At 32.7% G+C, this 16,419-nt stretch overlaps 1 protein-coding gene across 1 annotated transcript; it reads right to left on the minus strand.

Annotated features, from left to right (window-relative positions):
- Positions 1–8,810: 8,810 nt before the first annotated feature.
- LOC139527832 (uncharacterized) lies at positions 8,811–12,603 on the minus strand. Its single transcript, XM_071323510.1, has 5 exons — positions 12,576–12,603; positions 11,820–11,980; positions 10,369–10,827; positions 10,061–10,127; positions 8,811–9,652 (listed from the first exon to the last, which is right to left on the minus strand). Exons 3-5 carry the CDS (start codon positions 10,672–10,674, stop codon positions 9,492–9,494), a joined length of 534 nt encoding a protein of 177 aa, XP_071179611.1. The 5' UTR covers positions 10,675–10,827; positions 11,820–11,980; positions 12,576–12,603; the 3' UTR covers positions 8,811–9,491.
- Positions 12,604–16,419: the final 3,816 nt, after the last annotated feature.

Here is a 16,419-nt window from a genome sequence, read left to right on the forward strand (position 1 = left end):
TGCAATTATTTATTTTCTGATAGGACGAATTATAGTTAAAACTTAGTTTACTGTCTTGCATGTAAAAGATAATTAAACAGCAAACAAACGACAAATAAACACACTGAAAAAAAATCATTTCGCCTTGGTCAACACAGAAATAATCAAGTAACTGTTACTAAGGTTCTTTACAATATATACATATTTAGTGGAAATCGTCCGGCGTGTAGAAAAAGGTAGTAACTTAAGTTTATCATAATATTACATTTAGTAGTCATTAAGCGTGTTTTTTTTCATTTACGTAGCAAAGGGGTTTTAATTTGTGAATCAATTACGAATTCACCATAAACATTTTGTAGTTTTAAATAATGGCTATTAAAGAAAGTCGGGAAATTTACTCCAAAGGCTATGGTAATATCATTTTTGAAAAATAAAAATCGATCTTTTTTCAATATTAACGTGCACGGATCATATAAAAAAGAAGATGGGGTATGATTGCCAATGAGACAACTATCCATATGAGACCAAATGGCAAAGACATTAACAACTAAAGGTCACCGTTCGGCCTTCAACAATGAATGAGCAAAGCCCATACCGCATGGTCAGCTATAAAAGGCCCCTATTTGACAATGTAAAACTATTCCAACGAGAAAACTAACGGCCTTATTTGTATAAAAAATAATGTACAAAAAACAAACTTTTAACACATAAAAAAACGACAACCACTGAATTACAGGCTCCTGGTTTGGGACAGGCACATACATTAATAATGTGGCGGGTTAAACATGTTAGCGGGATCCCAAACCCTCCCCTAACATGGGACAGTGGTATAACAGTACAACATAAGAACGAACTATAAAAATCGGTTGAAAAAGGCGTAACTCATTAGATGAACAAAAATACAAGTGGACGTGGCCGAGTTCTTGTACAACCCGACTACAAAAAGACAGTAGGAACAGATCTAAGAGTGCATGCTGATTTAAATGCACAAGACAATGGTTTATAACTTTAAATAAAGGCACTAGTAATATACTTTGTTAAATAGTCATAAATCGATTGGGCGGATCCAGCCATTTTAAAAAGGGGGTTCCCAACCCAGGAAAAGGAGGGGGTCCAACTATATGTCCCCATTTAAATGCATTGATCGGCCAAAAAAAACGGGGGTTCCAGCCTCCGGACCCGCCCCCCTGGATCCGCCAATAAAACCAGAACCGAGGGAATCCACATCAACTATAAGTGGAAAACAACGAAATAACAGAAACACTGAACTGCAACACAAAAATAACCGCACACATACACAAAAACACACTATTTGATAACAACTGTAATGTTCCATATAAATGGTATAATAATTTTTTTGGAGTATCCAATGATGTATACATGTGTTTTGCCAACATGTAATGATTCAGTAGAATTTTAATCTTGGTCCTAACGTTCATTATAATATCGTCTTCCCTTCAAAAATTTTGGAAATTAAAGACGAATTGTATTCTTAATTTGTATACCAGAATCAAGTCATATCATATGTTTGGTGATGGAGCATGTTTTAATTCTGAACGTTGATATATAATAGTTATCAAAGGTACCAGGATTATAATTTAGTACTCCAGACGCGCGTTTCGTCTACATAAGACTCATCAGTGACGCTCAGATCAAAAAAGTTATAAAGCAAAACAAGTACAAAGTTGAAGAGCATTCAGGACCCAAAATATAATATAGTAAGCAATATTAACAGTATAAGCAAGATATAACATCAATTACTGAGTGAATAGTGGTTTATTTTTAATATTTCAGACCAGTTATGTTTTGCATATAGATAATTCTATAGTAATATTCTTTTGTGTTATTAATGCCGATTTGAATTTTTATATACTAGTAGCTATAATTGTGAACATGCTCTACATGCCGATTTAGGGACCGCCACTAACGGCGGGACATATCCCTTTGTTGAGTTTCATTTATTATAAATCCAGACTTTACTGGTTCCACTAAAATGTTGTCTAGTTTTTGAGTCCACGAGTTTTCCCCATTTTCTAGATCCGCATCTGTACTTTCATACAGAATCTAACACGTAACATGCAACAGTTTCTTCAAACTCAAGAAAGCTGTTCAAATAATGAAACTCGTACTGTGCCTAGGTGGTTTTTTTATGTGAGCACTGGACCCGAGTCGTTGCTTTTATAATATTCTACAGGTAAAGCAATGACTAAATGATCTTTCGTATCAAATTAAATATTATAATCATTTAACTGTTAGGTGTGACAGATTACTACTCGCTGGGCATAAGGTTGTTCGTATTTGTCATTTGCATCGGGATCCTCTAGTTTAATCCAATTGCAAGTAGTGCTATTGTATATGACATATATTTTGACCACTAACCTCTACTTTTCTTTTCGTAACTTTATTGCACATAGTTAAAACAAAGCATTTTTCTAATATTTTATCAAATTCTTTATGTATTAAAAGAAGAAAGAGAAATTAATATATATAAATTATATATATGAAAAAACTAGAGAGAATAGTTTCTAACCAAAAGTTGCTTATATAAAAAAAAAAAAAAAAAAAAAACAACTAAGGACACGAACCTGTCGTTTTTTCTGCTTTTAATTTTTAGCGAGTAGTAATCTGTCACACCTAACAGTAGAATGATTATAATATTTAATTTGATACGAAAGATCATTTAGTCATTGCTTTACCGGTAGAATATTATAAAAGCAAATAAATTTGTTTCAAAAAATAAAAATGTATATCATGTCGACGACTGACTATGTGTCCACATAACATAGTTTTGAATTGATGGCTTTATGAATTATATAACTATCTTATTTGACCCAAAAGCGGCATACAGATGTCAAGCAAAGCAAAAACTGACAAAAGCATCAGGTAAGAAATGATCGTAATCACATAGACTTCTTCAACCTCCCAATTTTCATGGTTTTGTATAAATCGTTTGTTCACTCAAAATACTTCATATTTTATAATAAATCATTGTATAAAAATTGACACACTTAAGCAACCTTGTACTAAATAAATGTTATGTATGTATGTGCGTACAATTCTCTATAGCTATCAGACATATGACATACACAAGTCGAAGGCCATTGGATGACCTGTAAGATTTCACGTCTGGGACATTTGGTCTTCAAGGAGAGTAGTGACGTTTGCATTCATATCACATTATATACTGCTGCTTTGCTATTTGAGCAGTCAAATTGCATTGACCATACATTCATATGTGATATACAGTCACTGACCGTATATCACCTTGTTTATGACGTTGACAATATGTTTCCGTAGAGTTTTATTTATGACGTCAATAAAACAAACAGGTTCGCGGAAATTGTACGTCTTCCGTTGAAAATTAAGAAATGGTGTTTTTTTTTACCCTAAATGCTTCATTTAGAACAGTTATAAGAGTTGCAGCATATAAAGAATAACCATACATTGTCTCGAAATATCAATGGTATTTGTACTCAGCTCGAGACAGGTAGAGATGCTCGGCTGTGTGTATAAAATATTTTAGATCTTTTATTGAAATCCGATTAGCATTTATGTTTTGCTATCATTTCACCTGAAAACAAACTGTATCGAATTCAATTCTGTAAGGAATGCAATGGTATATTAATCAGAATAGTTTCAGAATTGTTTTCAAATTGATATACCATTATGATACATCTCCTGTATTCATTCAAGATCAATCGTAATTAAAAAATAAAGGTGGAATGTGTCCTTCTGACACACATTTATTTTGCCCTGCTTGCTTGATTTGAGATTTGTAGTAGTAAGCAGTGTGCATAAGTTTAATACAATTTGTTGAGGTGATTTAAGTTAAAATCAATGACGAAAAAAATTGCATTTTTTAATTTCTAAAGGAGCATAAATCTTGAACAATAGAAGTGACGCCACCCTAAGTCACACTTGATCTATGTATTGTGTGCTGTAGCAATAAGCATTGTGAATAAGTTTCATAACATTTGGTTGAGGAAACTAAATATAGAGAATGGAAACTTATTTCGGGTCGTATGTACGGACGGAAAGGCGGACGTACATACGGGCAATGGAAATACTTAATGTCCCTCTGATAAGACGGGACCATATCAATATTGAGAAACGCATACATCTGGTTTATACTTTTATCTACAAAAAGTGATGTAAACAATGTCTAGATATCTATCGCATCTTAGCTACTGGTAAACGTCATTTGCATATTCTGATCATACCGGAAACACGTGTTATGTTTTCGCAATATTTATTTTTGGGTTTTGAATTTTGAATTATGAATTATGAATTTTGATGAATTTTTAATGATTCTTCTCGGCTTTCGTAGGTAATGAATGTGTTTCTGAAAGACATTCAATCATATATTATGGTAATGCTGTACAGTTTTTCAGTTGCAGTGTAACAGATACTCCAAAATGATGCGATAAAGGAATACTATGTCCTTTTACACCTATGAATTTGTCAAATACTCTCTGAAAAGATCAAAAGCATATCAATGATAAGACATGACCCTCAATATGCTTACTGTGTTCTATTTTATTTAGTTCCTTAATTGGATTAGTTTGGTTTTATATTTATTCCGTTCGTATTTTGTTGTTGTTGTGGTTGCATGATCTGAATTTCAGAAATATAAGTATTTTTATAATAGATATAGGAAGATGTGGTGTGAGTGCCAATGAGACAACTCTCCATACAAATAACAATTTAAAAAGTAAACCATTATAGGTTAAAGTACGGCCTTCAACACGGAGCCTTGGCTCACACCGAACAACAAGCTATAAAGGGCCCCAAAATTACTAGTGTAAAACCATTCAAACGGGAAAACCAACGGTCTAATCTATATAAACAAAATATATTTAAATCAGTACATGTATGCGCTTTCACTATTAATTACATATTAAAAACTGAAATTTCAGAATGGCCTTTCTTGTGTTTTTCTACATCATGTATATATTTATTTTGTTTTTATGAAAAACTCATGTCAATTTTTTTTTTCAGTCAAACAACGCATTGCCGGACAATACTAAGACAATGCGAAATTAAGTAAACGTTCAATGCTGTAATTGATCGAGAATAATTGCTTTTTTACGTCCAGTGGCAAGTATGTCGTGCATACACATTATAAATCCATACAATAGGTAGGTCTTGTACTTGAATTCCTCAGGGATAAGGTCGGAGAAATTCAGATGCCACTTAAAATGAGGGTATATTGGTTAGAGACAGAAATAAGACCTTAATACAGTTCAAATAATGAAACTTTAAAGAACTGTTGCAAGGGTTCTTCTGTCTACACTTTACGCGAGATATTTAACATCCCCACCATGACCCGACTTTAGCTGCTTTCTTGATATATATATACATCCCGAACAGCAAAACGGACACTCCTTTTAAGCGTGGGTTCTCTGCCGGTCGAAATAAGATACAAGAAAACCAATGTTATAATAAAGTTTCAGAAAAGGGAGAAGGTTCGGTACCACTATAACGTTCAATCCCGCTGCAATTGATTGCACCTGTCCTAAGTCAGGAATCTGATGTTCAGTAGTTGTCGTTTGTTTATGTGGTTCATATTAAGTTCTTGTTTCTAATTTTTTGATAAAGATCAGACTGTTGGGTTTCCCGTTTGAATGGTTTGACAATAGTAATTTTTGAGACTCTTTATAGCTTGCTGTTCGGTGTAAGCAAATTATTCGTGTTGAAGTACATACTATGACCTATAATGGTTTACTTTTACAAACTGTCATTAGAGTGGAGACTTGTCTCATTGGCACTCATATCACTACTATATCTAAGTACGCGTATCAATGATTCAACTCTCAATCCAAGTAAAACTAAACCATTATCGGTCAAAGTCTTCAACACGGAGCCTTGGTCACATCGAACAGCAAGCCAATCTATGTAAAAAAAACGATAAACCAAAACCACATTAAACGTTTTAATGTGTTAAGCTTATTATCAAATTGCGGAAACATTTGTAAAAATAATGAGTTTGTTTAAATATATTAATGAGCAAACATGTAAATATAACTTGTAATATAAATGAATTGACAGCGTGAACTAATGTTAACAATTGATCACAGTACCGTTTTATCAAATGAGATGGAAGCTCGTGCAAGTCAGTTTTGCACCCCGTGTATGATCGTATGCGCAGGTAATTTCATTATGTCATCAGAAATTGTAAACAAAAATATCGGATTCTTTTGTTGATTTTCAAGATATTATACAAATCAGTTTTATTTTACAGGTTGTTCATCTCATTGAAAAAATCCATATTAATACATTTAAATTTAGATACAAACAGCATTTCTTCCATAACTTTATTAATTTGATAAACAGATTATTTTAAAACACAATTATATTTTATGATAAAACACTAAACAGTGGCAGATCCATGGAGCGTATAGAAAGTGTACAGGTACGTCTCCAGGTCTATTCGATTGCCAAAGAAAAATCATGTTTTTTTCACAATTATATGAATAATAGAAAATAGATAAATCTCTCAAAAATGTTTTTTGTCTTGCTCGCTAGCCGAAATTTATTCCTTTTCCTTGAGTTACCCTCCCCCTCCCTGAATAGAAATTAAATACTTTCGCAAATGAAACGCCTAACGGTACTTCATTTTAGTATTAAATAGTAAAATCACAAAAACACTGAAGTCCATAACCACATGACAAAATCAAATGACAAAACACATCAAAAACGAATTGACAAGAACTGTTAATTTTATTCTTTTCAGAACTAAAAGAAGAATCTTTAATTATTTTTTCCAAAATTAAGAGATCTCGTTACAATTCTTAGTATTTAGACAGTTTGAAAAGGGTTTCTTGAGATGTAGTACACATGAAAAAAATAAAATAACAAAAAAAAACGAACTTAGAGGAAAATCAATCGGAAAGTCCATAATCACATGGCAAAATCAAATAACAAAACGCATCAAAAACGAATGGACAAGAACTGTCATATTCCTGACTTGGTACAGGCATTTTCAAATGTAGAAAATGGTGGATTACACCTGGTTTAATAGCGCTAACCCTCTCACTTTGATGACAGTCTCATCAAATTCCGTTATATTTACATTGATGCGTTAACTAAACAGATTGTTTTTTGTTATAAAATAAATACAAATAAATGTTCATGACCTTATATGTTTTTCAGTTTCTAAATATTTCGGAGACGGGTATCGTTTATAAAAGGGGTATGGCTTCAACCATAAATAACATGAAAATGAACATTTTGTACCATAGCTAAGTTCCTTCTTCTTACTTTAGGTTTTAGTTGAGCTGCATAAAAATTATCTAAATACGAAAGTATGTTACAACATCAAATTGAAGATATTATACCATGGTTTTCCCTAAACACACATTTTAAGCAATTTATTTCAATATAACACCAAAAGAAAAAATGCAATTTATATTACAATACAAACAAGTGAAACTGCGAGCTACTGCTCACTGATGATACCCCCGCCGCAAGTGGATAATATTAATAGTGTAAAAATATGAAGTGTTCGGTAAACAGGCAGTTGTCGAGTGATGAATCTGAAAACGCACCACACGGTATAGCTGACTTATATAAATCTTGAAACCAAATTTCAGAAATCCTTGTATTGTAGTTCCTGAGAAAAATGTGACGAAAATTTTCAACTTGGCTATCATGAGTAAAATCATACAAGTGTTCGGTAAACAGGAAGTTGTCAAGTGATCAATCTGAAAACGCATCACACGGTATAGCTGACTTAGATAAACCCTGAAACCAAATTTCAGAAATCCTTGTATTGTAGTTCCTGAGAAAAATGCGACGAAAAATATTCATGGGACGGACGGACTGACGGACTGACGGAAGGACAGACAGAGGTAAAACAGTATAACCCCATTTTTTTTAAAGCGGGGGTATAGTTAAAGCAATTGAACAAATTCAATGCATGGACAATATCTTAATCATCTTAGAACTCATAGAATCTATATTGATTTACACGTTCACAGTCTTTAAATGTGAATTAAATCTTATGACAACTATTAAAGCTTATGCATGCAGTTAAAGTTTTTAAGAACACGATTTTGTTTTATTGTCAATCTTGTCAATAACTATATTTGGTATCAACTATAACTTGATATTACACTGCGATTCCCACATATGACACACAGGGTTGCTGTAATAGCTTATTTATGTGTAATTTTTATCAACAAAAAATAGTAATGGCAATGTAACGCTGTAATAGTTTTGATAAAAGAAAGACAACTCTGGCCGGGGCAGAAGAAGGTTACCCGAGGGTATCACTAGCCCAGTAGTCAGCACATCAGTGTTGACATGAATATCAATTATGTGATCATTTTTATAAATTTCCTGATACAATCTTTGATATTTTCGAAAAACTAAGGATTTTCTTGCCCCAGGAATAGATTACCCTAGCCGTATTTGGTACAACCTTTTGGAATTTTGGATTCTCTAAGCTCTTCAACTTTGTATTGTTTGGCTTTATAACTATTTTGATTTGAGCGTCACTGATGAGTCTTATGTAGACGAAACGCGCGTCTGGCGTACTAAAGTATAATCCTGGTACTTTTGATAACTATTTACACCACTGGGTCGATGCCACTGCTGGTGGACGTTTCGTCCCCGAAGGTATCACCAGCCCAGTAGTCAGACTTCGGTGTTGACATGAATATCAATTATGTGATCATTTTTATAAATTTCCTGATACAATCTTTGATATTTTCGAAAAAATAAGGATTTTCTTGTCCCAGGAATAGATTACCCTAGCCGTATTTGGCACAACCTTTTGGAATTTTGGATTCTCTAAGCTCTTCAACTTCGTATTGTTTGGCTTTATTACTATTTTGATATGAGCGTCACTGATGAGTCTTATGTAGACGAAACGCGCGTCTGGCGTACTAAAGTATAATCCTGGTACTTTTGATAACTATTTACACCACTTGGTCGATGCCACTGCTGGTGGACGTTTCGTCCCCGAAGGTATCACCAGCCCAGTAGTCAGACTTCGGTGTTGACATGAATATCAATTATGTGATCATTTTTATAAATTTCCTGATACAAAGCTTTGATATTTTCGAAAAACTAAGGATTTTCTTGTCTCATGAATAGATTACCTTAGCCGTATTTGGCACAACTTTTTGGAATTTTGGATCCTCTAAGCTCTTCAACTTTGTATTGTTTGGCTTTATAACAATTTTGATATGAGCGTCACTGATGAGTCTTATGTAGACGAAATGCGAGTCTGGCGTATTAAATTATAATCCTGGTACTTTTGATAACTTTTATTGTTTTTGCTTTTCCGTTTGTTTTGTTATGCTATCTTTTTGTTATTTTTTTCTTTTGTTTTGTTTTTGTTTTTGTTTTTGTTTTGTTTCTGTTTGTGTATATAGATATAGGAAGATGTGATGTGAGTGCCAATGAGACAACTCTCCATCCAAATAACAATTTAAAAAAAATAAACCATTATACATGTATGTTATGCAATTCAAGTAGCATGAACAAAGATATTGTGAAGAACTAATTTACTTACCTGACAATGTAGGTGTTACATTTGCCCTGAGTGGTGACTGATTGAAATCGCCCATCAACATATATTGCTTTGCAAATTTGAAATAGTCTAATATTTGTAAAGTATTGTTCAAATCTTCTTCTTCAAAGCTTGAAAACAAAGGTGGCACAATAGCTGTTTGAAAGGAAAAGAAAACTAGACATGTTATAATGGTTACAGAATAGAGTTAAGAATATTGAAGAAACATTTTTTTTGGTCGAAATGCTAATTCGGTGCAGTAAAAAAGTACACTATATATTAATGAAAGCCATGTTTTTAAAATTCTGCCTTTCTTTAACATTTGATGTATTGAACGTTTTCGGTTATAAAATATTTTGAAGGCGAATATTTTTTTAAAGCAATTTTTATTTTATTAGTAATTGATTGTGCATATAAAATAATATATATCGATCAAAATGTTTAGTATGGTTGGTAGTTAATGAAAAACACAAAGGAAACGTATGTGTATAACACCCTTGACGTTTTTGTTCTATTTTAGATGTAATACCACATGTCACAACTTTTACGTGTAACATAACTTACGGTCAACGTATGAAAATGGCATAAGTGCTGTAAAATGAGTACAACCAATTCTGCCTACTTTTTCAACCTGCAAAATTATGTTTGAATGATAACTAGCAACTAAAAATGGGTAAAACTACATTATGAGATTTTTGAATCAGAGAATATTTTTCCGGGTTTTTTTGAATAAGTAGAATGAAATCTTGAAGTTTGTAGCGAATTCATTGCTAACATAATAAATAAATTAACACACTATTAGAAAATGCAACATTTCCCCTACAATTTTTAATTATATTAACATGATTAACAGTGTACAAAAAGTAAAATACCTCAGCCGAAAGCACCCATCTAGGAACAAGCCGTTTCACATTAGGGATAAGGTTCTGTCGGTTTCTGTGCGCCAAAGGCAATTTGCTGAATAATGCAAGTCCAGGCAGATTGAACGCGTTGAATTGTCGTGATGGAGATGTGTTGGTACATTTTTCTATTACATTAACAGTATGTGTACCGCTAATGATAACACATGTTAAACATTCCACAGAAAGCAAACGAGATGCGTTGCAAGTAACCAAGAAGCACCCAGCTTGTTCTATCAAATTTCGCGATGTGTTACAGTGCGTCATAAAACACTTCATCGTTGTTCGAAAAATGACAGAAGCACACGGAGGTTGAGCTAATGTGTGTTTGTCTTTAATAATGGCAGCGTCATCGTGAATTATGCTGAAAGAGTGAGGAAAATTGCCCTGTAAGGCTTTCTGGATCTGTATCAAATCTTCTACATACCATAACTGAATTTAAAAATGTGTAATTGTTTGATTGTAAAATATAACAATATTTATATCCTTGAATTATATCAGATAGAAGTTTTAAAAGTACACAAAATTTATTCGATAACTCCACCTTATCTGTTGTATATGGAGCAACATCAATTAAGTAAAGTTCAAACTCGTACAGCAATTAAGGATGTTCTTAGATCAAATTAAAGAAATAAACAATTTAGAAGATATACTGTAAATCAGAAGTGCATAAGGAACAGGATAAGATATCAATTTTGACTATGGAGCTCTTTTTCGAGATATTTTCTGTTAAATTGCGGGAAAAAGGCTGACTCGTTCTTTCACCTTATTTTGCATTGATATTATTGAGGTCTCAAATCGAATGTAAAGAAATCAAGAAACTGCTTACATTTTGGAAAATGACTTTTTATGAGCTATTTAAGTCTTATTCAAAAAGATTGTCAATAGATTTTAACACATTTTGATGGGGGAAAAACAAGAATTCCGAACACCAGACACAAATTCCTAAACTTCACTTAGATACATCCTTAAGAAAACAAATTAAAATAAAGGGAATCACTTTTATTGTAAAAGGCACAAATCTTGATTTGTTGACTTTGTAAACGTCTCTTGCTATACATGCATCGCCAGCCTTGCAAAGCCATACTCATTTAATTAAGACTCGATTGGCAATTGGACACTATCCGGAAACTCAAATATTCGAATACTAGCTTTTCCAAAGATCTAACACTACGAATGGATTTTTGGAAGTTTCGATGTTGTTTGTGTACTGTGTACTGTTTTTTTTTCTTGTTTTTTTTTTACAGTGGCATTGTTTGTTTGCTTTCGACTTTCCGCATGCTATTTTTCACCTTTTTTTGTCTATCTAAAAGTAGAAATTATCTTTGATTTTTTATTTTACATTCATCGGAGTCTTGGCTCACACCGATAAGCAAGCAATGAAGAGCTCAAAACTGACTAGTGTAAAACCATTCAAAACATACCTCATTTAGGCATAACACATCTGCTTCAGACTGAAGTAAAGCTTCGATGATAAGGTTCTTCCGTTGTTCATAAAAGCTCACTGAGGTTCCTAGGCCTGTGTTGAATGTGACGAAATTCGTTGAAGTAACATTCTTCTTGTAAAGGTATCTACAATCTCCATCTAGCATAAAAGAGAAAAAAGCCAAAATCTAATCAACAAGCTTACTTCAATTATTTATTGTTTTTATCTTAATATAATTTCATGTTAAAAAAGGGATACACAACTCTTACAGAGCATGACAATTCCTGTTTTGAATAAATATACTGTTTGCATTAGAACACATAATAAATAAATGGGATATGTTGGCACAGAATGAAGACTTTTCATGAATAAACACACAGCAACGCGCAATCAGTATCGAGTACTCGAATAAAATAAACTACAATATTCCATTTATAACAAGAATTTATTGCTTTATATTTATATTGGCAATCAAACGCTAGGGTTCAGCAGGAGTATAGTGATATGGTTATCACTCAGTCCTCTTCCAAACGGTAATTAAACATTTGCCAAAGAAAGGCACAGTTGAACGGTGCGGGATATTTGAATTTGCAGAAAATACGCGTCTTTGAAGCCTGCATTCTGTATGTGCCTATCCAAAATCAAATAAACTTAGTGAGAATTATTTAAATCTGTACCCTCAGCTTTTGTTGATCAGTTGCTTGAAAGATAATTCGATGAAGGTTATATAAAAATAAATAACATTCAAACATACCTTTAGAATCAGGTCTAATATTCCATAACCAAAATCTGAAAATCAGGTAAACAATTTACAGTCATCTTTTCTGTATCATAAATCATTTCTTATTGACCCATGTAACCATCTGCCTCCGAATATCTTGTTAAATGAAAAAAGGTGTTTAATCAAATATATTTACTCTCAATTATAACAAAATGTCAAAATTGAAAATTAAATGCAATATCTAAAATAAAAGATAATTTAAGATGTGAAGAGGACCGAATCAAAGTCAAATAAAAATTATCACCACAAAAAATATCCGTATTAAATTGAAGTCTAGCATTTTCTTGTGTTTCTGATAAAAATGATATTAAAGAATAGAGTGTCAATATAACCATAATTTTTATATTTTTACCGATAAAGTTCACAGGGTTTTTCCCAGTTGCTCTTGACCCTAGACTAAATTTGCTTTCAATATAGTTGAGATGTGTCCCTTCTGTTACAGGTCTAGTAGTTGTAACAGTTTGCTTAATGGCGGGAAAAATTACCGCTGAATTTGTACCAGATGCTGTCGAACCAATACCAGCAGATCTTAAGTAGTCTGCAACAGAAAGATGGACTGACACTAAATATTACGTTTTAGAGCTAATACATGTAGACAGATGTGTTTCTCATATATACTCACAGATCATTACTTTACGTCTTTGGTGATTTTGTAGGTGTGTTTTTTTGTGCTTTTGTATCGATCCGATAAACCAAGGACATTTCATAAGTCGGTTTTTATGTCGTCCTTTTAAGTTTATATCACAGATTAAGAAGACGGTTTGACGCAAATATGTGTATAGCCTCGCCACTTTTGCTTATCCGAAGCAAGAAATCTGCATTCGTTCACCATTCAGTAGTCAAATCTATTCTCTGGACATATGAATTTTATTGTGAACAATATCTAAATATCTCATTTATGCAACATATTTAAGAAGATAAAATTATGTTGTTGCAATAATTTCTGTTCTGAGATAGGCGTCTGGTTATCAAATTTATAGCGCTTTACGCGTATGAAACATTTGTTTTACTAGTATAACAATATGTGTTTGAATGTCTTACTTGCTTCATAAGTTGTCCAATGTAACACGGAGAACACCAAGATACATGTTAAACACTGCATTGTGTTCCAACTGCGCAGTTTAAGACATAATCTATATGGCCTTGCACATGCAAGATAACACTTTTTGTTTAAATAACTAACAATCATTTTCTTTTACTCCAGACCTGCAACGTTGATTTTAAAAGAACTCCAATTTTTAAACCATCATTTAAATTTAATCAATTCTGATCTTTATTTACAGTAAAATGTTTGCGAAGTTATGTGTTAATATACCTGTCATGCAGTAAAAGTATACATTGATAATAACATATTTAAAGGAGGATTTTGGTATCCTTATTGAGCTATACATATAATTAATGAATAGACTTTTTACAAGTATGTTCCAAACGTTGACTTTCCAGCATATCTTTTTTTTTAATTCCTGGATCCGAACCTGATATTTCATAAAGTTGTTGAATAATGGCAGTTGAAAACAATTGTTGCGATCAGGACAAAAAGGCTTTCGGTACCAAAGGCTCATTGAAGTAAAAAAAAAGAACCGTCAATGTTAAAAAAGCGAAAAAAACGAATAGATGAAAAACAGTCTTTAACATGTTTAAAACAATACTTGTGAACCAAACCTTGAGGGTATCACCAGTCCAGTAGTCAACACTTCGGTGTTGACAAGAATATCAATAACATGGTCATTTTTAAAAATTTCCTGTTTACAAAACTTTGTATTTCTCGAAAAACTAAGGATTTTCTTTTCCCAGGCATAGATTACTTTAGCCGTATTTGGCACAACTTTTTGGAACTTTGAATCCTCAATGCTCTTCAACTTTGTACTAGTTTGGCTTTATAAATATTTTGATATGAGCGTCACTGATGAGTCTTATGTAGACGAAACGCGCGTCTGGTGTATTAAATTATAATCCTGGTACCTTTGATAAATATACTCAAACGAATGTTATCTAAGATGCTCACAAGTGTTAACAATTCCAGCACCTAGCGTGACACTTTCTTTTTACAATCCTTATATCTTTAATTAAGAAAAAATGATATGTGTCCGTAAGAAACTATGCCCAGCTTGCACTACCACATTTCCATGATTGTATAGTTGACTGTCGATTTTTTGGTGATTTATTATTTGCTACATATGTTATCAAATTGATGTGATCGCAAACTATCTTTAACCAAAACCTCTACCCGATTACAACCAACACTTTAACCTATCAAACTTTGTTAACTCGTAAAATCAAGGTAAAGACCAATTTGGAGTAAATATTAGACATATTAAACAGTTCACTTCCTTACTAACATATGTCTCTCAGTTTTAAGTTGATGTGAACTACAGTAAACCAAAACTTTAGCCTAATGTCGGTCAATCGGACACACAGACCAAAATGATAAGGCTATGATAGATAGTACATATAGACAACTTTTTCAGCAGTCTGGCTACGCGAAGCTTTAATATTTGAAATAACCAGAAGGTGGTTTAATCGATATTTAGATAAATGTCTAATATAACTTAGCACCATTGGCTCAAACTCATACTTTTTAGTATCCAAAAAATAACTTTACAAGCATTCCTATTTGTGATTACTCATTATTAAACTTAAGTTTGTGTGGGAAGAAAAAGGATTAACAGAAGTCTAAAGAGAAAAGCGACGTTGTTCAATAATTAAAAACTAATGATGAAAAAAAAACAAAGTAAATTACAAACAAATTCAAAAATATCTCAGTATATGTTTTAATTTTGAACCAAACATTAATTTGACCTCAGTTTACATGTCCTCTTAAAATGCTTTTGTATGCTTCGTCTGCGATAAAAGAATGACTGTTGTTTCTTTTGGTATCTGTGTGCGTCTGCTTTCCTTTCCGTACCAGTTTGTAGGTAACCTTGTAGTCACGTGAGTACAAATATTCATCAGAATATATATGCGAAATTACGATTTTGACCGAGATTTTCGCGGTTAACTATTATAAACGTAAACAGATTAAATTTTGGCTGTAGGCAATTACAATGACATTGATGAAGTTGTAGTCTCATCAACTGTAAGCTCAGTACACATGTGGGCAATGTTAATGATATGACATGTTTTGAATATATGATATATTAGGGATTTGGCCCTAGTAAAGCTTCACAGTAAAATGAACATGAGACCTGATATGATTAAGCTTTAATCTGAAATTATTATTTTGAGATATTCTAAACGGGCGAGAGTCGCACCATCCACAGCTGATTAACTTATTAAATTGAAAACAAAATATGTCATGTGCCCTCCACTGCCTGGTTTTTCCATGTACACCCTCTTAAATTACTAGTAATTTGTTCTGCTGGTATGACCTTTAATCTTCTCCTTTAAATTTTCAAGTTATAGGCAGTAAGGCTAGATTTTGTAATATCGTTAAGCCTGTTCAGGTATAGTCATATAGAAGAAATAAAACAGCTATTCCAACTACAAATGTATGTCTACACGAGTTTTAGGTTCAATCAAACATTTTCTACTTATATATTAAGAAAATGCCTGTACCAAGTAAGGAATATTACATTTGTTATTCATTCGTTTGATGTGTTTCAACTTTTGATTTTGGCATGTGATAAGGGACTTTCCGTTTTGAATTTAAGTGTTTTGGGGTTTTTACTTTTTGTATGTTTATGATGTATCCAAGTTGAAAAATCATATATAAATTTTACAGTCAGTAGATTGCTTATTTTATTACCTCCAGGCAGATCTACCTCACATTTTCTTTATTGATACTAGAAATTGTGTGCCGATAATTGAACACTCTCCC

This window comes from Mytilus edulis, chromosome 6 (assembly GCF_963676685.1).
Source record: "Mytilus edulis chromosome 6, xbMytEdul2.2, whole genome shotgun sequence".
NCBI classification, from domain to species: Eukaryota; Metazoa; Mollusca; class Bivalvia; order Mytilida; family Mytilidae; genus Mytilus; species Mytilus edulis.